This window comes from Rhinoraja longicauda, chromosome 1 (genome assembly GCF_053455715.1).
Source record: "Rhinoraja longicauda isolate Sanriku21f chromosome 1, sRhiLon1.1, whole genome shotgun sequence".
In the NCBI taxonomy this organism is placed as follows: Eukaryota; Metazoa; Chordata; class Chondrichthyes; order Rajiformes; family Arhynchobatidae; genus Rhinoraja; species Rhinoraja longicauda.
In genome coordinates, this window is record NC_135953.1 from 105,418,120 (window position 1) to 105,435,085 (window position 16,966).

The following is a 16,966-nucleotide window of genomic DNA, read 5'->3' on the forward strand; positions in this document are numbered from 1 at the left end:
GGAATGGGTGACGTTTCGGGTCGAGACCCTTCTTCAGACTGATGTCGGGGGTGGGACAAAGGAAGGATATAGGTGGAGACAGGAAGATAGAGGGAGATCTGGGAAGGAGGAGGGGAAGGGAGGGACAGAGGAGCTATCTGAAGTTGGAGAAGTCGACGTTCATACCACCGGGCCGCAAACTGCCCAGGCGAAATATGAGGTGCTGCTCCTCCAATTTCCGGCGGGCCTCACTATGGCACTGGAGGAGGCCCATGACAGAGAGGTCAGACTGGGAATGGGAGGGGGAGTTAAAGTGCTGGGCCACCGGGAGATCAGTTGCGTTAATGCGGACCGAGCGCAGGTGTTCAGCGAAGCGATCGCCGAGCCTGCGCTTGGTTTCGCCGATATAAATAAGTTGACATCTAGAGCAGCGGATGCAATAGATGAGGTTGGAGGAGGTGCAGGTGAACCTCTGTCTCACCTGGAAAGACTGTTTGGGTCCTTTGATGGAGTTGAGGGGGGAGGTAAAGGGACAGGTGTTGCATCTCGTGCGGTTGCAAGGGAAAGTGCCCGGGGTTTGGGTGGTTTGGGTAGGAAGGGACGAGTGGACCAGGGAGTTGCGGAGGGAACGGTCTCTGCGGAACGCAGAGAGGGGAGGGGATGGGAAGATATGGCCAGTGGTGGGGTCCTGTTGTAGGTGACGGAAATGTTGGTGGATGATATATAGAGATATAGGTCAAGTCACTCTTCAGTGAAATACATTTTGCACTGTAAATTCCTATGCAAACATTTATACTGGAGAGCTCCCTAGGGAAAGAGATATTATGTAATTGCAGCATATCACCAGCAATGACATTTTTGTACAATATATCTAGCGTGCCAAAGTGTTGCATATGGAAATTAATCTTGCATGGCAGCTTGCAGCCTAAATTGGCATCGTCACCCACAACATGAACTTGGCTCCAACCGTGATGCTGCATGTTGCTGGGACAGATCCACACAGCTAGTAATCTCACCAGGACCTGCCAGGTCCCTGCCCCTCCAGACTGGGTGATGCATTAAGCCAAGGGACAGGAGTAAAAGGAGACCATAGCCAAGCCTCACCTGCCTACATTCAGGACTGGAGTCAAGACTGTTTCATTGTCATATGTACCAAATATAGAACAATGAAATTCTTACTTGCAGCAACATAAGAGGTCTGTTAAGAGATTTAGGCTCCAGCTCCTCTTGATAGGAGGCAAGCACACAAAAAAAAACTAAATGGGAGAGAACCAGTTTGTGGGAGGGAAGGGGAAAATGCAAGGGGCAAACACAAGTGCAAGAGAGGGACAAAGAGAGGGGGGGGGGGGAATGCACTGAAGGCATTATGACTCCCAGTACAGAGAGTTAAGATCAAGAAAATTAATGCAAGTGGAAGCAATCGCAGCACAAATCATAAACCATGGGGAGACACAATTGAAATGCATACAGTGATTGCATTAAATAGATTGTGTTTTGCATCACAGTCAACACTACATGCTCTGATCCGTGCTATTTGTTCCAGAGTAACCCAGGACATGGTTTTCTGCAGTGAGTGCAGCGCCTAGCAGTCGGGCAAAGCCGACGGCAGCATAATGGGGGCTTTGGTACTGAGAGCATGCCGCATTAACAAAGTGGCTGTGGCAGTATCGAGGGCCTGTCCACACCCTCACCACATTTACTGTAATTTAACACCTCATCACTGTAATTTAATACCTGTGACATCCAAAACACAAGATCTGTCAAGGTAGAAATATTTAAAATGTATTGTTTTCATTGAAACATGAAGACACGCACTTGCGTCAAAAGATTTAAACTAACGACCTTTTAAAAATTAAATATTCCTCTCACATTTTTCCTGGTGGGAGATTTCTCTATTCATTTCGATATAGAATGTTGTACCAAAGTCATGTTTAAGGGAGTCACAGTCACGGAGTCAGGAACCCAGCATTCCAGCCCAACTCATCCAGGAAGACCAACATGCCCATTGAACCCTGTCCCATTTGCCCATGTTTGGCCCATATCCCTCTAAACCTTTCCTATCCGTGTGCCAGTCCAATTGTTGTTATTGTAGCAGTTGTTATTAACCCAGTTTGGCTTAGTTCAGTTTTGTTTAGAGATACAGCATGGAAAGAGGCCCTTCAGCCCCCAGAGACTGTGCCGACCAATGACCACCCATACACTAGTTCCATCCTACAGATTAGGGACAATTTACAGAAACCAATTAACCTACAAACCTGCACTTCTTTGGAAATGTGGGAGGAAAACCAGAGCACACGGAGAAAACCCACAGAGTCTCGGAGAGAATCTACAAACTCCATACAGACAGGATCAGGACCCGGATACCTGGCGTCGTAAGGCAGCAACTCTACCATTGCGCCAAGGCTGACAGGCTGTGGCTTTCAAGACTGAGAGTTAGGAAGCAGAGAGGGTTTGCACTGCCCAATTGTGCTCAATGAGGACTTCACTGGCGCAGCACAGTTCACCCAAAGTCAGCATCTCAAGGAAAATCACAGCCAATTCCCAACATTAACACAGCATTCAGCTGAACAAAGGAACGGATGTCACAATAAGGGAGCACCTCAATGTTGAGCATCAAGCAGATAGAACTCCCAGCACTACCCCGCAAGTTTGTCTATTTTACAAGAGAATGAATCATCACAAAAGTGAGTGAAATATTATTTTAATGCAGATGTTGGGAATCTTTTAAAAAAACAGAAAATACTGGAAATAATGAGCAGGTCAGTCTGCAACTGTGGGAAGAGAAACAGAATTAGTGTTTCAGGTCGAAGAACCATTGTCAGAACCGGGGAAGAGACAAGTTTGTTAAGATGGAGAGAGGGTGGGGAAGGAAGGGATGTCTCACAGGCAAAACCTGAGTTCACCATGGGAATCAGATGGGAAGAAGGTTAGTAAGGGTGGCTGGGGTTATGAGAAGAAAGCAGGAGAATGGGGTTACGAAGGGAAGATCAATCAATCATGATTGAATGGCGTAGTAGACTTGGCCTAATCTCAACTCATAGAACTTATGAACTTGGTCTATGAGTGAATATGAGCAGTTAGAGTGTAGACAAAAGAACGTGGAGCAGGAAGATGGCATAGCGGTAGAGTTGCTATCTCATGGGGTCAGAAACCCAGGCTTGACCGCGACTACGGGTGCGGTCTGTACGGAGTTTGTGCGTTCTCCGTGTGACCACATGGGCCTTTTTTCCATGAGTTTCTGTTTCCTCCCACATTCCAAAAAGGTGCAGGTTTGGAGGTTAATTGGCTTCTATAAATTGCCCCATGTGTGTAGGATGCCAGACTGGGATAACATAGAACTGGTGTCTGGGTGATTGTTGATCGGTATGGACTTGGTGGGCGGCAGGGCCTGTTTCCATACTGTATCTCTAAACCAAACCAAAACATGCACGGCAGGTTAGAGAGAGAGACAGAGAAATACAACACCAACATTTTATGTAGGATTACGGTATTCTTTCAAGAATAAGAAATTTAATTTTCTAAATATTCTTCAGGTTTTTGAACAACTGGTAGTAATTCAATTAATGGCCTATTGAAAACTGAGGTGGGGAAGAGGAACTCCTTTCAACAAATCGACCATCTTTATGACATGGGTCACAGAGCTACCAGGAGCTGGAGTTGAAACATACACACCTGCAACTTGAAATGTACTTAAAAACCAACCAATGATGACCTCATCCTCCCAGATACTTTACAAAGTGCAGGTCAGGCAGTCCGCTGAGTTACTCCAGCACTTGTGGGGTTTTTTTTTAAATCAGCATCTGCAGCTACATGTTTCTCTGTTTAGCCCCTTTACAGTCTAGGTTTAAAAGCTTGCAGGGCAATGTGCCTCAGAGTTTCATCAACAGAGAAAGAAAAAAACCAACAAATTCCAGCTGTGGGAATATGAACAAACCAACCTTCAATAAAGTCAGCAGCCGCAAGCATCCGATGGTTAGTTGCTCCTTCGTCTTCCGGGGTGTTTAACATCCCGAGTGCAGCCTCTATTGCTTCCACCAGCTCATCCCGCTTGTCCTTGCGAATCGGTTTCTCCTCAGGATGTCGGGTGAGGCCCATTTCCAGCTGGTAGATCTTCTGGAGAGTAAAGCTCTCAAATGGTATCACCGAATATTCCGTGGGCAGTTTGACGCCCGAGTGGACTTCTGCCTTGTCGATCTGAGAGTGCAGAAAGCGCAGCAGACCCGCTTGTGTCTTCTCTGGACTGCTCAGATCTACGTCACCTCCTTGCAAATCACCATAGCGATCGTGCACTACCTTCAGCTGCTCGCTTCTTTCCTGCAGTTCCTCCTTCAGTTGCGCTATTTGCTTCTTCAGGCTGCTGATGTGGTTACGGTGCTGCTCCTCGCGTTCCTCGAGCAACACCTGGAAGTTCTCCTTCCCGGGCGGCCCGCTGACCCCAGGCAACAAAGGCTGGCCATGCTCCACCCTCGGAGTGCAAGCCAACATGTACAACAAGGACACGACGCTGCACAGGAAAACCAGCACCGTGGCAAGCTGCCAAATCCACGCCGGCGTCCCCCTCCGCATTATTCGTAACCACATCTCGACCTTCTGCACTCTCGGTGCAGTACACTCTTAGTCACTCCAGAATAACTTGACAGCAACACCATCGGTCTCGGAGCCCAGTGTCTTCGGCCTTACAAATCTTCTCATTTCAAGCTAAGCTCCCCTTCTCGTGGCTACTGGGAGACAATGACCTGAAAAGCACAAAGTTGAATCAATACCCGCTGCAAACACCAAACCAAAAATTCATTCATATACGTTAACGCAACAGCTTTACGTGCTGTTAATGTGAGCAGTACTAATACTCCATTCCTAAAGGGCACTAATTGGATGATTTAAACAACAGCCCGTTTATCTATGAAAATCAATAAGAATAAATTACTAAATTCCAGAGAGAACAAGGAATTTAAATTACTTCAAAACTGCTTTATTGGTTCTCAGGAAAATCCTTACTCTGAAAACAAACAAAAGAATTAATCCTAAATCTCAGTTCTTTTATTATTTTTGCTACATCGTATCTTTTAATAACCCTAATCCTACCAAGCCAAATTTTAATTCATATAGCATTAATGCAATCCACTCTCCTTACAAATAAAAGTGTAGTTCATTGTTTTTACATCATTTACCAGCCAGGACTTAATCTGTCAAGTAGAGTGACTCATTATATTCTAGTACAATCAATTTTAACTGTGTGTTACTTGTTTATAAGTTTCCCCCAAATACATAGAGGAAATAGTTTATCTATAACTAACCTATCAATCCTTTCATCATTTTAAACATCACATTCAAATCACCCCAACTTTCTCATCTGAAAGGAATATAGACAATAGGTGCAGGAGTAGGCCATTCGGCCCTTCGAGGCAGAACCACCATTCAATGTGATCATTAATGGACAAATCCAACTTTTTATATTTTTGTTCATTAGATACAGATATCGTTAGCAATGCAGCATTCATGGTCTGCCCTAAAGTGCTCCTGAAATAAGGGGGTAGATAGAAGTCGAACACATTTGCCAGACCAATAAGAAAAGCAGATTTATCTCTGTTCCATACATTTGTAAACTAGGTCAAATGGCTTCTGTAAATTGCTCCGTATGTGCGGGGAGCAGATGTAAAAGTGGGTAACATAGAACTAGTGTGAACAGGTGATCAACAGTCATTATGCACTCGATGGGCTGAAGGGCCCATTTCTATGTTGTATCCTTCAGTCAATCAATTATCAAATAGTTTTATGTTACTGTTTTGCAGATCCAGCTTTTATTTAATTAATTTCTTGAATTTACATTTCCACACTAATGCGGTGCGATTTTGACTCATTTCTCTGGGCTGGAGTATTGTCACAGAGGTGGTAGATTAAAATGGGCAGAAATGAAGGGTTTTAGGTTTAGATGACATTGCACTCATTTTGTAGCCTTCAGACGCATCAAGAAGTATTGCTTGCGACACTCAGGAATCATCCATCAAAAAAGATTATTGTAATTTTTCTGCAAGATTCTCTTCTCTCACCCTTTTCTCTTTGGAACATTCATTTGCAGTCCAATGGCGTAGGGAAAGCTGCAAATCAATGTCTTAACAGCATAGTATAATTAAAAATATTTGCAATGGCAAACATTTTAGAAGTTCTAAGGAGTCTAACAGTTTGAGAATTTCAATACCTGTCACTTTCTTTTTGCGAACTGTAATGGTGACTTTGTCAAATGAACAAACACTAAAGTAGAATAACAGCTACTGAGAAGTGCTTTGATGAAGCACTTCTGAAGCAGGGGTCTGGAGGGCTCCCTTTCAAGCACATTACAAATGAAAGTGCCTCTGCCTATCCAGGCAACTCGACACGTGCAACAATTATAGGGACAAAGTCCAATGTCTGCAAAGAGGTACAGGTAAATTAAACAGTACTCCTAGCTTGTAGAAGGATCATTCAGAAGTCTGATAACAGAGGAAAATAAGTTTGAGTCCAGAATACTTTCAAGCCTTTGTATCTTCTACGTGAACGGAGCATGTAGAAGGAGGAATGACTGGAGTTAGAAAGGTCTTTGAAACATTATCCATTCATCTTTGAAATTTAACATTGCACTAAACAATATTCCCTTTATCCTGTATCTGTACACTGTGGATGGCTTGCTTGTAATCATGCATGGTCTTTCCTCTGACTGGATAGTACGCAAAAACAAAAGAGCACTTCAATGTAGCTCAGTCCAAGGGACAATAAAAACAAAATTAAAATACATAAATTTAAATGATCTCCTCATATGACACACTCTTACACACAGGATGAGAGGGAACAGATTCATCTATTGCAGCTTATTTACATCGGCGAAACCAAACGCAGGTTCGGCGACCGCTTCGCTCAACACCTGCACTCAGTCCGCATTAACCAATCGGATCTCCCGGTGGCTGAGCACTTCAACTCCCCCTCCCATTCCCAGTCGGACCTTTCTGTCATGGGCCTCCTCCAGTGCCAGTGAGGCCCACCGGAAATTGGAGGAACAGCACCTCGTATTTCGCCTGGGCAGCTTGCAGCCCAGCGGTATGAACATTGACTTCTCCAACTTTAGATAGTTCCTCTGTCCCTCTCTTCCCCTCCCCCTTCCCAGTTCTCCCTCTATCTTCCTGTCTCCACCTATATCCTTCCTTTGTCCCGCCCCCCTGACATCAGTCTGAAGAAGGGTCTCGACCCGAAACGTCACCCATTCCTTCTCTCCTGAGATGCTGCCTGACCTGCTGAGTTACTCCAGCATTTTGTGAATAAACTTAAACAATGGATTGCAGCTCACTGTGCCTTGCCCTGGAATTGTTCCAGTCCAACAGTGAGAATAAAGTCACCCACTGCTGCAAGAAGCAAACATGTGTTGTGCTGATAGTGAAGTCCTGGACTCCACTTTAAAATTCTGTGCTATTAACTTCAATGGAACCAAATTTCAAAAAGCAGACTCTAACCTTCAAATTGCTTAGAGAACAAATTTCTATCCCACAAGACGACAGGGGGTCAGGCAGCATCTCTGGAGAACGTGGATGGGTGACGTTTCGGGTCGGAACCCTACTTCAGACTGCAAATTTTAACGTCAAGAAAAATTACAAAAATGAACAGCAACAGTTATTTTTTCACCCAACAACAATAATTTAAATTATTAGCACAAGTGGACAGCTATGTACTGTGCCAATGTCCTGGAATTGTTTCATTATCTTTCTCTTGGGAAATAGTAACAGGCACGAGGAATAGCGTTGGGTGTAAAATTGTTAGCAGATATCCTCAGGACTTCTCAGTGTTAAAGCATGTGCTAAATTGGGAGGTGACACCTGATGTGTGACATCTGATACTTGCCACTTGCAGAAAAAAGAGTGTTGTTTCTAAGAAGTGTGACATTTACAAAAAGTCTAACTGCTGGAGGATTAACTTAATGCAATTTACTCTCTTCCAGTTTTCAACAAGAAAATTAAGTTATTCCAATATTCAGATAAGCACAATAACTATCGCTATTGAGTATAAATACAGCGATTATCTCAAAGCATTAACCAAAGATTAGATTAGTTTATATACACCAGGGTGCAATGAAAGTCCTTGTTCGTGTGAAGTTCACTGGGTAAACTGCATACATACAGCAGGGACAAATACAATTATGGGAGGCATAGTGGCGCAGCGGTAGAGCAGCTACCTTACAGTGGCAGAGACCCGGGTTCAATCCTGCCTAAGGGTGTTGTCTGTATGGTGGTTGCATATTCTCTCTGTGAGCACGTGGGTTTTCTCTGGATGCTCCGGTTTCCTCCCACACGTTAAAGATCTACAGGTTTGCAGGTTAAATGGCTTAGGTAAAAACTGTAAATGGTCCCTAGTTTGTCGGAGCCTGCTGTGCCTGCAGTTCAACAGTTTCTACACAACATTGAGATATCCCAAAACATTTACAGCCAATGTTCTTAAAAAATACAAAGAGTTAGCAGGGGAAGACCATTCAGTCCCTTACATACCTTCAATTAATAAAATAATGGATCATCTTTTAGTTTGGAGTTAGTTCCCTGTATCAACTACAATTCTCTCAATTCCCCTATCAGCTAAAAATATTTTTAAATGTTTATTCACAAAATGCTGGAGTAACTCAGCAGGTCAGGCAGCATCTCAGGAGAGAAGGAATGGGTGACGTTTCGGGTCGAGACCCTTCTTCAGTCTGAGGCCCTGTACAACTGCAGTAGGACCTCCTTGCTCCAAAACGCATATCCTCTCGCAATGAAGGCCAACATGCCATTGGCTTTCTTCACTGCCTGCTCTACCTGCATGCTTACTTTCAGCGACTGATGTACAAGCACACCCAGGTCTCGTTGCACCTCCAGTTCTCCTAATCTCACACCATTCAGATAATAATCTGCCTTCCTGTCTCACTAGGGCCTCCTCTATATCCCACAGCTCCGCTCTTGCTCCCACTCCCCCCATTCGTAACAAGGATAGAGTCCCCCTCATTCTCACCTTCCACCCCATCAGCCAGCATATACAACAAATTATCCTCCAACATTTCCGTCACCTCCAACGGGATCCCACTACTGGCCACATCTTCCCATCACCTCCTCTTTCTGAGACTTCACTTCAGAGACCGTTCCCTCCGTAACTCCCTGGTCCACTCGTCCCTTCCTACCCAAACCACTCCCTCCCCAGGCACTTTCCACTGCAACCGCAGGAGATGTAACACCTGTCCCTTTACCTCCCCCCTCGACTCCATCCAAGGACCCAAACAGTCTTTCCAGGTGAGGCAGAGGTTCACCTGCACCTCCTCCAAACTCATCTATTGTATCCGCTGTTCCAGATGTCAACTTCTCTACATCGGCGACACCAAACACAGGCTCGGCGATCATTTCGTTCAACACCTTCACTCAGTCCGCCTTAACCAACCTGATCTCCCGGTGGCTCAGCACTTCAACTCCCCCTCCCAGTCTGACCTTTCTGTCATGGGCCTCCTCCAGTGTCATAGTGAAGCCCACCGCAAATTGGAGGAACAGCACTTCATATTTCGCTTGGGCAGCTTATACCCCAGCGGTATGAACATTGACTTCTCTAACTTTAGATAGCTCCTCTGTCCCTCTCTTCCCCTCCCCCTTCCCAGTTCTCCCACTGTCTTCCTGTCTCCAACTACATCCTTTCTTTGTCCCGCCCCCCCCCGACATCAGTCTGAAGGGTCTCGACCCGAAACGTCACTCAATCCTTCCCTCCCGAGATGCTGCCTGACCCGCTGAGTTACTCCAGCCTTTTGTGATACCTTCAATTTGTACCAGCATCTGCAGTTATTTTCCTAAACATGTACTTGTCACCAAAGTGGATAATTCATTTATCCATATTGTACTGCTTCTGCCATGCTTCTGCCCACTCACCCAACCTATCCACGTCACACTATAGCCTCATAGCATCCCCCTCGCAGCTCACACTGTCATCAGCAAACTTAGAGATGTTACATTTAATTCCCTCGTCTATATCATTAATATAGAACAGATTCTGCAAAATCTACTTTTCCCTTTCAATCCCATTCTCCTGCCTTCTCCCCATAACCTTTAACACCTTTACTAATCAAGAACTATCAATCTCTGCTTTAAAAATACCCAATGACTTGGTCTTCACCACCCTCTGTGGCAATACATTCTGCAGATTCTCCAACATCTGGCTAAAGAAATTCTTCCTTATCACCATTCTAAAGGTCCTTTTATTATGAGGCTGTGCCCTCTGGCCCTAGATCTCCCACCACTGGAATCATCCTCCCCACATACACTCTCTCTAGGCCTTTAGACCTTTCATGTCAGGATCCTTCTTCAGATTATTTACCTTCGCCATCTCTTATATTTGGATATTTGCTTTCTGCAATCAGTGCACAAAGACACTCAGATCCTGCAAAATATCACCACCTTTATATTTCCCAATTAAAATTAAAAAATTATCTATTTTTAAAACTAAATTTCATGCGTTATATTCCATTTACCATGTCCTTGATCATTCCTTTGGACTGTTTATATCCCACTGAATCCTCTCTGCCCCCTCCTCACAACACACATTCTCACCCAGGTTAGTATCATGGATATATTGCAGCTTGTCCACTCATCCAAATCATTGACATCAATTGTGGTCAAATAGTCACCAACATCGATCCTCATATTATCCTACTCGTCACCACCTCCCAACCTGAAAATTAACCATTTTTGTCACATTCTGTTTCTGTCCTTGAATAATCCTCGCTCACAACAACCTATTGCCTTCAATCCCACAATTTCTACTGTTGGTTAATAATTTCTAGTGTGGCACATTAACTGGTTTCGGAAGGTCATAATATACTGATTTCCCTTCATCTACTCTGCAAGTTACAATCAAGAACTAGCAGACTTGCCAAATATTATTTCTCTTCCATAAATAAACCCATTTAATGTCTGAGTGATCCTATTATTGTTTTCTAGGTGCCCTGTTTGCATTTGCTTAATAGTTTCTGTAATTTTCTCAGCTGTTTACGTAGTTTACATAACTTGCATTTGGCTGCTAATATCGTAGTTTCTGTTTGCGCACTTCCTCCTTTTGTTAACAGAGGGGAGGGGGGGGAGGCAAAGAGGAGTTATATTTGTAACTTATATATTTTGTTCTTGATAAAATACATGGTGTGACACAGAGATGGATTATTGCCACCTTATCAATCAGTAATGATATGAATTCACCTGGGATATCAGCCAAAAAAATGTCTTCTTTTACACAACTCCTAGCCCATTTATCTTATTTACAATGTAGAAACAAGGTAATGCAGATGCCGGTTAATACGCAAAAAGACACAAAGTGCTGGAGTAACTCAGCAGGTCAGGCAGAATCTATGGAGATCAAGGACAGTTGATATTTTGGGGCACGTCTCAACTCAAAATGTTAGTTATCCACGTTCTCCAGAGGCGCTGTCTGACCTGCTGAGTTACGCCAGCATTTTGTGTCTTACAAGGTTATGTCCAAAGATAACCGACTAGAACTCATTAACTCTGTGTCAGAGTCGTACAAGTCTGTGGAGGTACAGAAGTTTTGATGGTAAATCATGCTGCTCTCAGAGCAGTTGAAACAAAAAGACAGTAATTTCCATAAAATGCAAGCTGCTAATATCTAAGCTATTTTGCCAACAAAACTAAAATTCATTCCAATTCAAAGAGCATTTGCAATTATCATATGCAGCCATCTCTGCAGCCTCAAGATGATGGAGTGCATGGAGACGGCCAGTGTGAGTGACAGCTACACAGGGGAGCCAGGGCCTCAATGGGAAGGGAGGATTTTGAAAGCAACGAATGATGTGCTGACAACAGCACACTGGAACTCCAGTTTGCTGTACTGCAGGTTGGTAGTATTTATTCATCATACATACAGGATGTGGGTGTCACTGCCAAGGCCAACATTGAAAGCTCAAGCCTTCTTCGTCATGAGAAGCTGTATCCAAAAACTCTGATTCCCTACTTTAAGCACAAGATTACATTCATGACATTGTGAAGGCAACAGATGGAGGCCATGTGGCTGGGGCCGGCAGGAAAATGGAAAGTTTTACACAGGCACCATGGCATGCTTTTCAAGCCCAGCCACAGAAAGAACTTGGCTTGATGAGGATCATAAGATTACTGAGCCTTCTTGGCTGAAGGTGGGGAGCAGTGCAGACAAATTATTCACTAAGTCAACGGGATGGAGCACTATTGTAAACAAGCACTGGGAGTTGCAGAGTGAAAGACTAACGGCATTCTAGATTTCCTGGGGAACAATGTCTAGAATTTCCTGTGCAGCTGGCAAAAAAAAAAACAAAGTGCGGAAGGCAGAGAGTGTTTCAAAGCAAGTTTCCCTTCGGAACCACAGATTTTGTCCCTGTGAACACTTTAAACTATTACTTGAAGAAAGTTGCAGACCAGCAAAACCAAATCTCGTACATTAGCTGGAGGCACAAGGAACTGTAGATACTGGAGTCTTGAGCAAAACAGAAAGTGCGGGAGGAACTCAGCACTTCAGGCATCTGCGGAGAGAATGGACAGGCAACGTTTCAGGTCAGAATCATTCTTCAAACTGAAATTAAATATATCCTTGAATTTATGAACTTATCCTGTGGGAATACAACGTTTCACAGTTGATGACCTTTCCCAGAAGCTGCCTGACCCACTGAGCTTCTCCAGCACTTTGTGGTTTATTCCAACATTCACTTCCAGGACCATCTCAAAAATGCAGAAAGCCTACAAATATTTTCTAAAACGGAGACATTGTATCTAAATTTGATTAATCACTTTTTTGGAAAATTGTGAGCTTAATCAAAATATATATAGATTTATGAGTGAAGTTAGTCTAACATCGGTAGTGGGGAAAATGCTAGAGTCAGTTATTAAAGATGGGATAGCAGCACATTTGGAAAGTGGTGAAATCATTGGACAAAGTCAGCATGGATTTATGAAAGGTAAATCATGTCTGACGAATCTTATAGAATTTTTCGAGGATGTAACTAGTAGAGTGGATAAGGGAGAACCAGTGGATGTGTTATATCTGGACTTCCAGAAGGCTTGCGACAAGGTCCCACATAAGAGATTAGTATGCAAACTTAAAGCACACGGTATTGTGGGTTCAGTAATGACGTGGATAGAGAACTGGCTGGCAGACAGGAAGCAAAGAGTAGGAATAAACGGGTCCTTTTCAGAATGGCAGGCAGTGACTAGTAGGGTACCGCAAGGCTCAGTGCTGGGACCCCAGCTATTTACAATATATATTAATGATTTGGACGAGGGAATTGAATGCAACATCTCCAAGTTTGCGGATGACACGAAGCTGGGGGGCAGTGTTAGCTGTGAGGAGGATGCTAGGAGGCTGCAACGTGACTTGGATAGGTTAGGTGAGTGGGCAAATGCATGGCAGATGCAGTATAATGTGGATAAATGTGAGGTTATCCACTTTGGTGGCAAGAACAGGAAAGCAAACTATTACCTGAATGGTGACCGATTAGGAGAAGGGGAGATGCAACGAGACCTGGGTGTCGTGGTACACCAGTCATTGAAAGTAGGCATGCAGGTGCAGCAGGCAGTGAAGAAAGCGAATGGTATGTTGGCATTCATAGCGAGGGGATTTGAGTACAGGAGCAGTGAGGTTCTGCTGCAGTTGCACAGGGCATTGGTGAGACCACACCTGGAGTATTGCGTACAGTTTTGGTCTCCTAATCTGAGGAAAGACATTCTTGCCATAGGGTACAGAGAAGGTTCACCAGATTGATTCCTGGGATGGCAGGATTTCATATGAAGAAAGACTGGATAGACTCGGCTTGTACTCACTGGAATTTAGAAGATTGAGGGGGGATCTTATAGAAACTTACAAAATTCTTAAGGGGTTGGAGAGGCTAGATGCAGGAAGATTGTTCCCGATGTTGGGGAAGTCCAGAACAAGGGGTCACAGTTTAAGGATAAGGGGGGGAAGTCTTTTAGGACCGAGATGAGAATTTTGTTTTCATACTGAGTGGTGAATCTGTGGAATTCTCTGCCACAGAAGGCAGTTGAGGCCAGTTCATTGGCTATATTTAAGAGGGAGTTAGATGTGGCCCTTGTGGCTAAAGGGATCAGGGGGTATGGAGAGAAGGCAGGTACGGGATACTGAGTTGGATGATCAGCCATGGTTATATTGAATGGCGGTGCAAGCTCGAAGGGCCTACTCCTGCACCTATTTTCTATGTTTCTATGTAAATTATTATTTTTTAAAATTATTTTTACATCTTCACTTTGATTTAAAAACTGATCCCGGTTCTACCTCACACCCTTCTCAAAATTTCTTATCTATCAAGAGAAAGCAGGGTATATTGTATCGAAAAGATCTTGAAGGCAGCTCCTGATCTGAAACAATGTCTGTCTCTCCACAGATGCTGCCGAACCTAGATTTCTCCTTGGAGCTTGATGACCAAGATGCCAGCATGTGCAGTCTCGTGCGTCTCCAGGGTATATTGTCCGTCTCATCTTTCCGGATGTCAGTGTTATATCACCAGGGTTCACAGAAGGTTAAATCTGTAGGAAGGAACTACAGAAGCTGGTTTATAATTGAGATTGGGGCAGCATGGTGGCACAATGATAGAGCTGCTGCATTACAGTTTCAGAGACCTGGGTCCGTTCCTGACTACGGGTGCTGTCTGTACAGAGTTTGTACCCATGGGTTTTCTCCAACATTCCAAAGACGTACAGGCTTGAAAGTCAATTGGTTTTGCTCAGAATTGTAAATTGTCCCTAGTGTGCAGGATAGTGCTAGTGTGTGGGGAACGCTGGCAGCGCGGACTCGATGGGCCAAAGGGCCTGTTTCTGCGCACTAGAAACTAAGCTATAAAATAAACTAAACTATAAACTGAACTGACACAAAGTGCTGGAGTAACTTAGCAGGTCAGCCAGCATCTCTGGTGAAAAAGAACAAGTGATGTTTCAGATCAGCACCCTTCTCCAGAGATGCTCCCCTGACACACTGAGATTCTCCTGCACTTTGTGTCTATACACAGAAAGTTAGCCTCCAATGACAACCACAACACAAGGAGAACTCAAAACTATGATTCAGACCTTGTTGGTCTATGCATAAATATAAAAACCCCAGATGTCAGTATTAATAACTTCATGTTCAGGAGTGGAGTCATTACAAGCTTAGCAGTAATAAAAAGCTCCTGGGATAAACAAACAAAAATGATACAGTAAAGAAAATCCAATATCTGAGTTCGTGTTTTAAAATGTCATGCTGGCTTTCACAGTCTCGTCGATTCTAAAGAGTAATCCAGTACCAGACTTTTCCAGCAGAAATCCATGCCAAGAAAATTTACCGAGCAGGGATTAGAATTGAATCTCAACGGAAAAGCAGAGGGCCACTTGGCTCTGAGGCGCATGCATGAGGAAAGAAAATGTTCTATTGTGAAATAAGACACAAGCACATTGCTTCAAATCAAATCAGTCCTACTCCCAATAAACGGCATCTCCAAACCAGGTCATCTACCATCAACTTTGGGGATTTTTAATTGTTTCTTCTCAAGTGTACAATTTTTTTTAATTGACTTTATACTCCACTACATTCTATTAAACGCTTTGGGCAGTATTTTCCATTGCACGGGTTAGCGTTGAGGAATTAACAACAGTGCATAGATATTTCCTTAATATCTCTCTGCAGGAACTTAGTGTAGAGGTTGTTGGATCTCAGAATTAAGTCACCACTCATTGCAAGGGTTATGGAGGCCGGATCATTGGTAGTATTTAAAGAGGAAATACATTATTGAAAGATTTTTGAAAGCTATATCAGAGAATGTTATAGACAATAGACAATAGACAATAGACAATAGGTGCAGGAGTAGGCCATTCAGCCCTTCGAGCAAGCACCGCCATTCAATGCGATCATGGCTGATCACTCTCAATCAGTACCCCGTTCCTGCCTTCTCCCCATATCCCCTCACTCCGCTATCCTTAAGAGCTCTATCCAGCTCTCTCTTGAAAGCATCCAACGAACTGGCCTCCACTGCCTTCTGAGGCAGAGAATTCCACAACTTCACCACCCTCTGACTGAAAAAGTTCTTCCTCATCTCCGTTCTAAATGGCCTACCCCTTATTCTTAAATTGTGGCCCCTTGTTCTGGACTCCCCCATCATTGGGAACATGTTATCCGCCTCTAATGTGTCCAATCCCCTAATTATCTTATATGTTTCAATAAGATCCCCCCTCATCCTTCTAAATTCCAGTGTATACAAGCCCAATCGCTCCAGCCTTTCAACATACAACAGTCCCGCCATTCCGGGAATTAACCTAGTGAACCTACGCTGCACGCCATCCATAGCAAGAATATCCTTCCTCAAATTTGGAGACCAAAACTGCACACAGTACTCCAGGTGCGGTCTCACCAGGGCCCGGTACAACTGTAGAAGGACCTCTTTGCTCCTATACTCAACTCCTCTTGTTACGAAGGCCAACATTCCATTGGCTTTCTTCACTGCCTGCTGTACCTGCATGCTTCCTTTCATTGACTGATGCACTAGGACACCCAGATCTCGTTGAACTCCCCCTCCTCCTAACTTGACACCATTCAGATAATAATCTGCCTTTCTATTCTTACTTCCAAAGTGAATAACCTCACACTTATCTACATTAAACTGCATCTGCCATGTATCCGCCCACTCACACAACCTGTCCAAGTCACCCTGCAGCCTTATTGCATCTTCCTCACAATTCACACTACCCCCCAACTTAGTATCATCTGCAAATTTGCTAATGGTACTTTTAATCCCTTCGTCTAAGTCATTAATGTATATCGTAAATAGCTAGGGTCCCAGCACCGAACCTTGCGGTACCCCACTGGTCACTGCCTGCCATTCCGAAAGGGACCCATTTATCCCCACTCTTTGCTTTCTGTCTGTCAACCAATTTTCTATCCATGTCAGTACCCTACCCCCAATACCATGTGCCCTAATTTTGCCCACTAATCTCCTATGTGGGACCTT

The 16,966-nt window shown here is 44.0% G+C and overlaps 1 protein-coding gene across 4 annotated transcripts in view; it reads right to left on the reverse strand.

Moving 5' to 3' along the window:
- The window catches only part of csgalnact1a (chondroitin sulfate N-acetylgalactosaminyltransferase 1a), a 172,102-nt gene that overhangs the window by 83,944 nt on the left and 71,192 nt on the right, over positions 1–16,966 (reverse strand). For all 4 annotated transcript variants that reach the window (XM_078403910.1, XM_078403900.1, XM_078403891.1 and 1 more), the window contains exon 2: positions 3,918–4,715. In XM_078403910.1, the coding sequence (XP_078260036.1) occupies positions 3,918–4,560 (643 nt within the window). In that variant the 5' untranslated portion in view covers positions 4,561–4,715. The remainder of the gene's footprint in view (positions 1–3,917; positions 4,716–16,966) is intronic.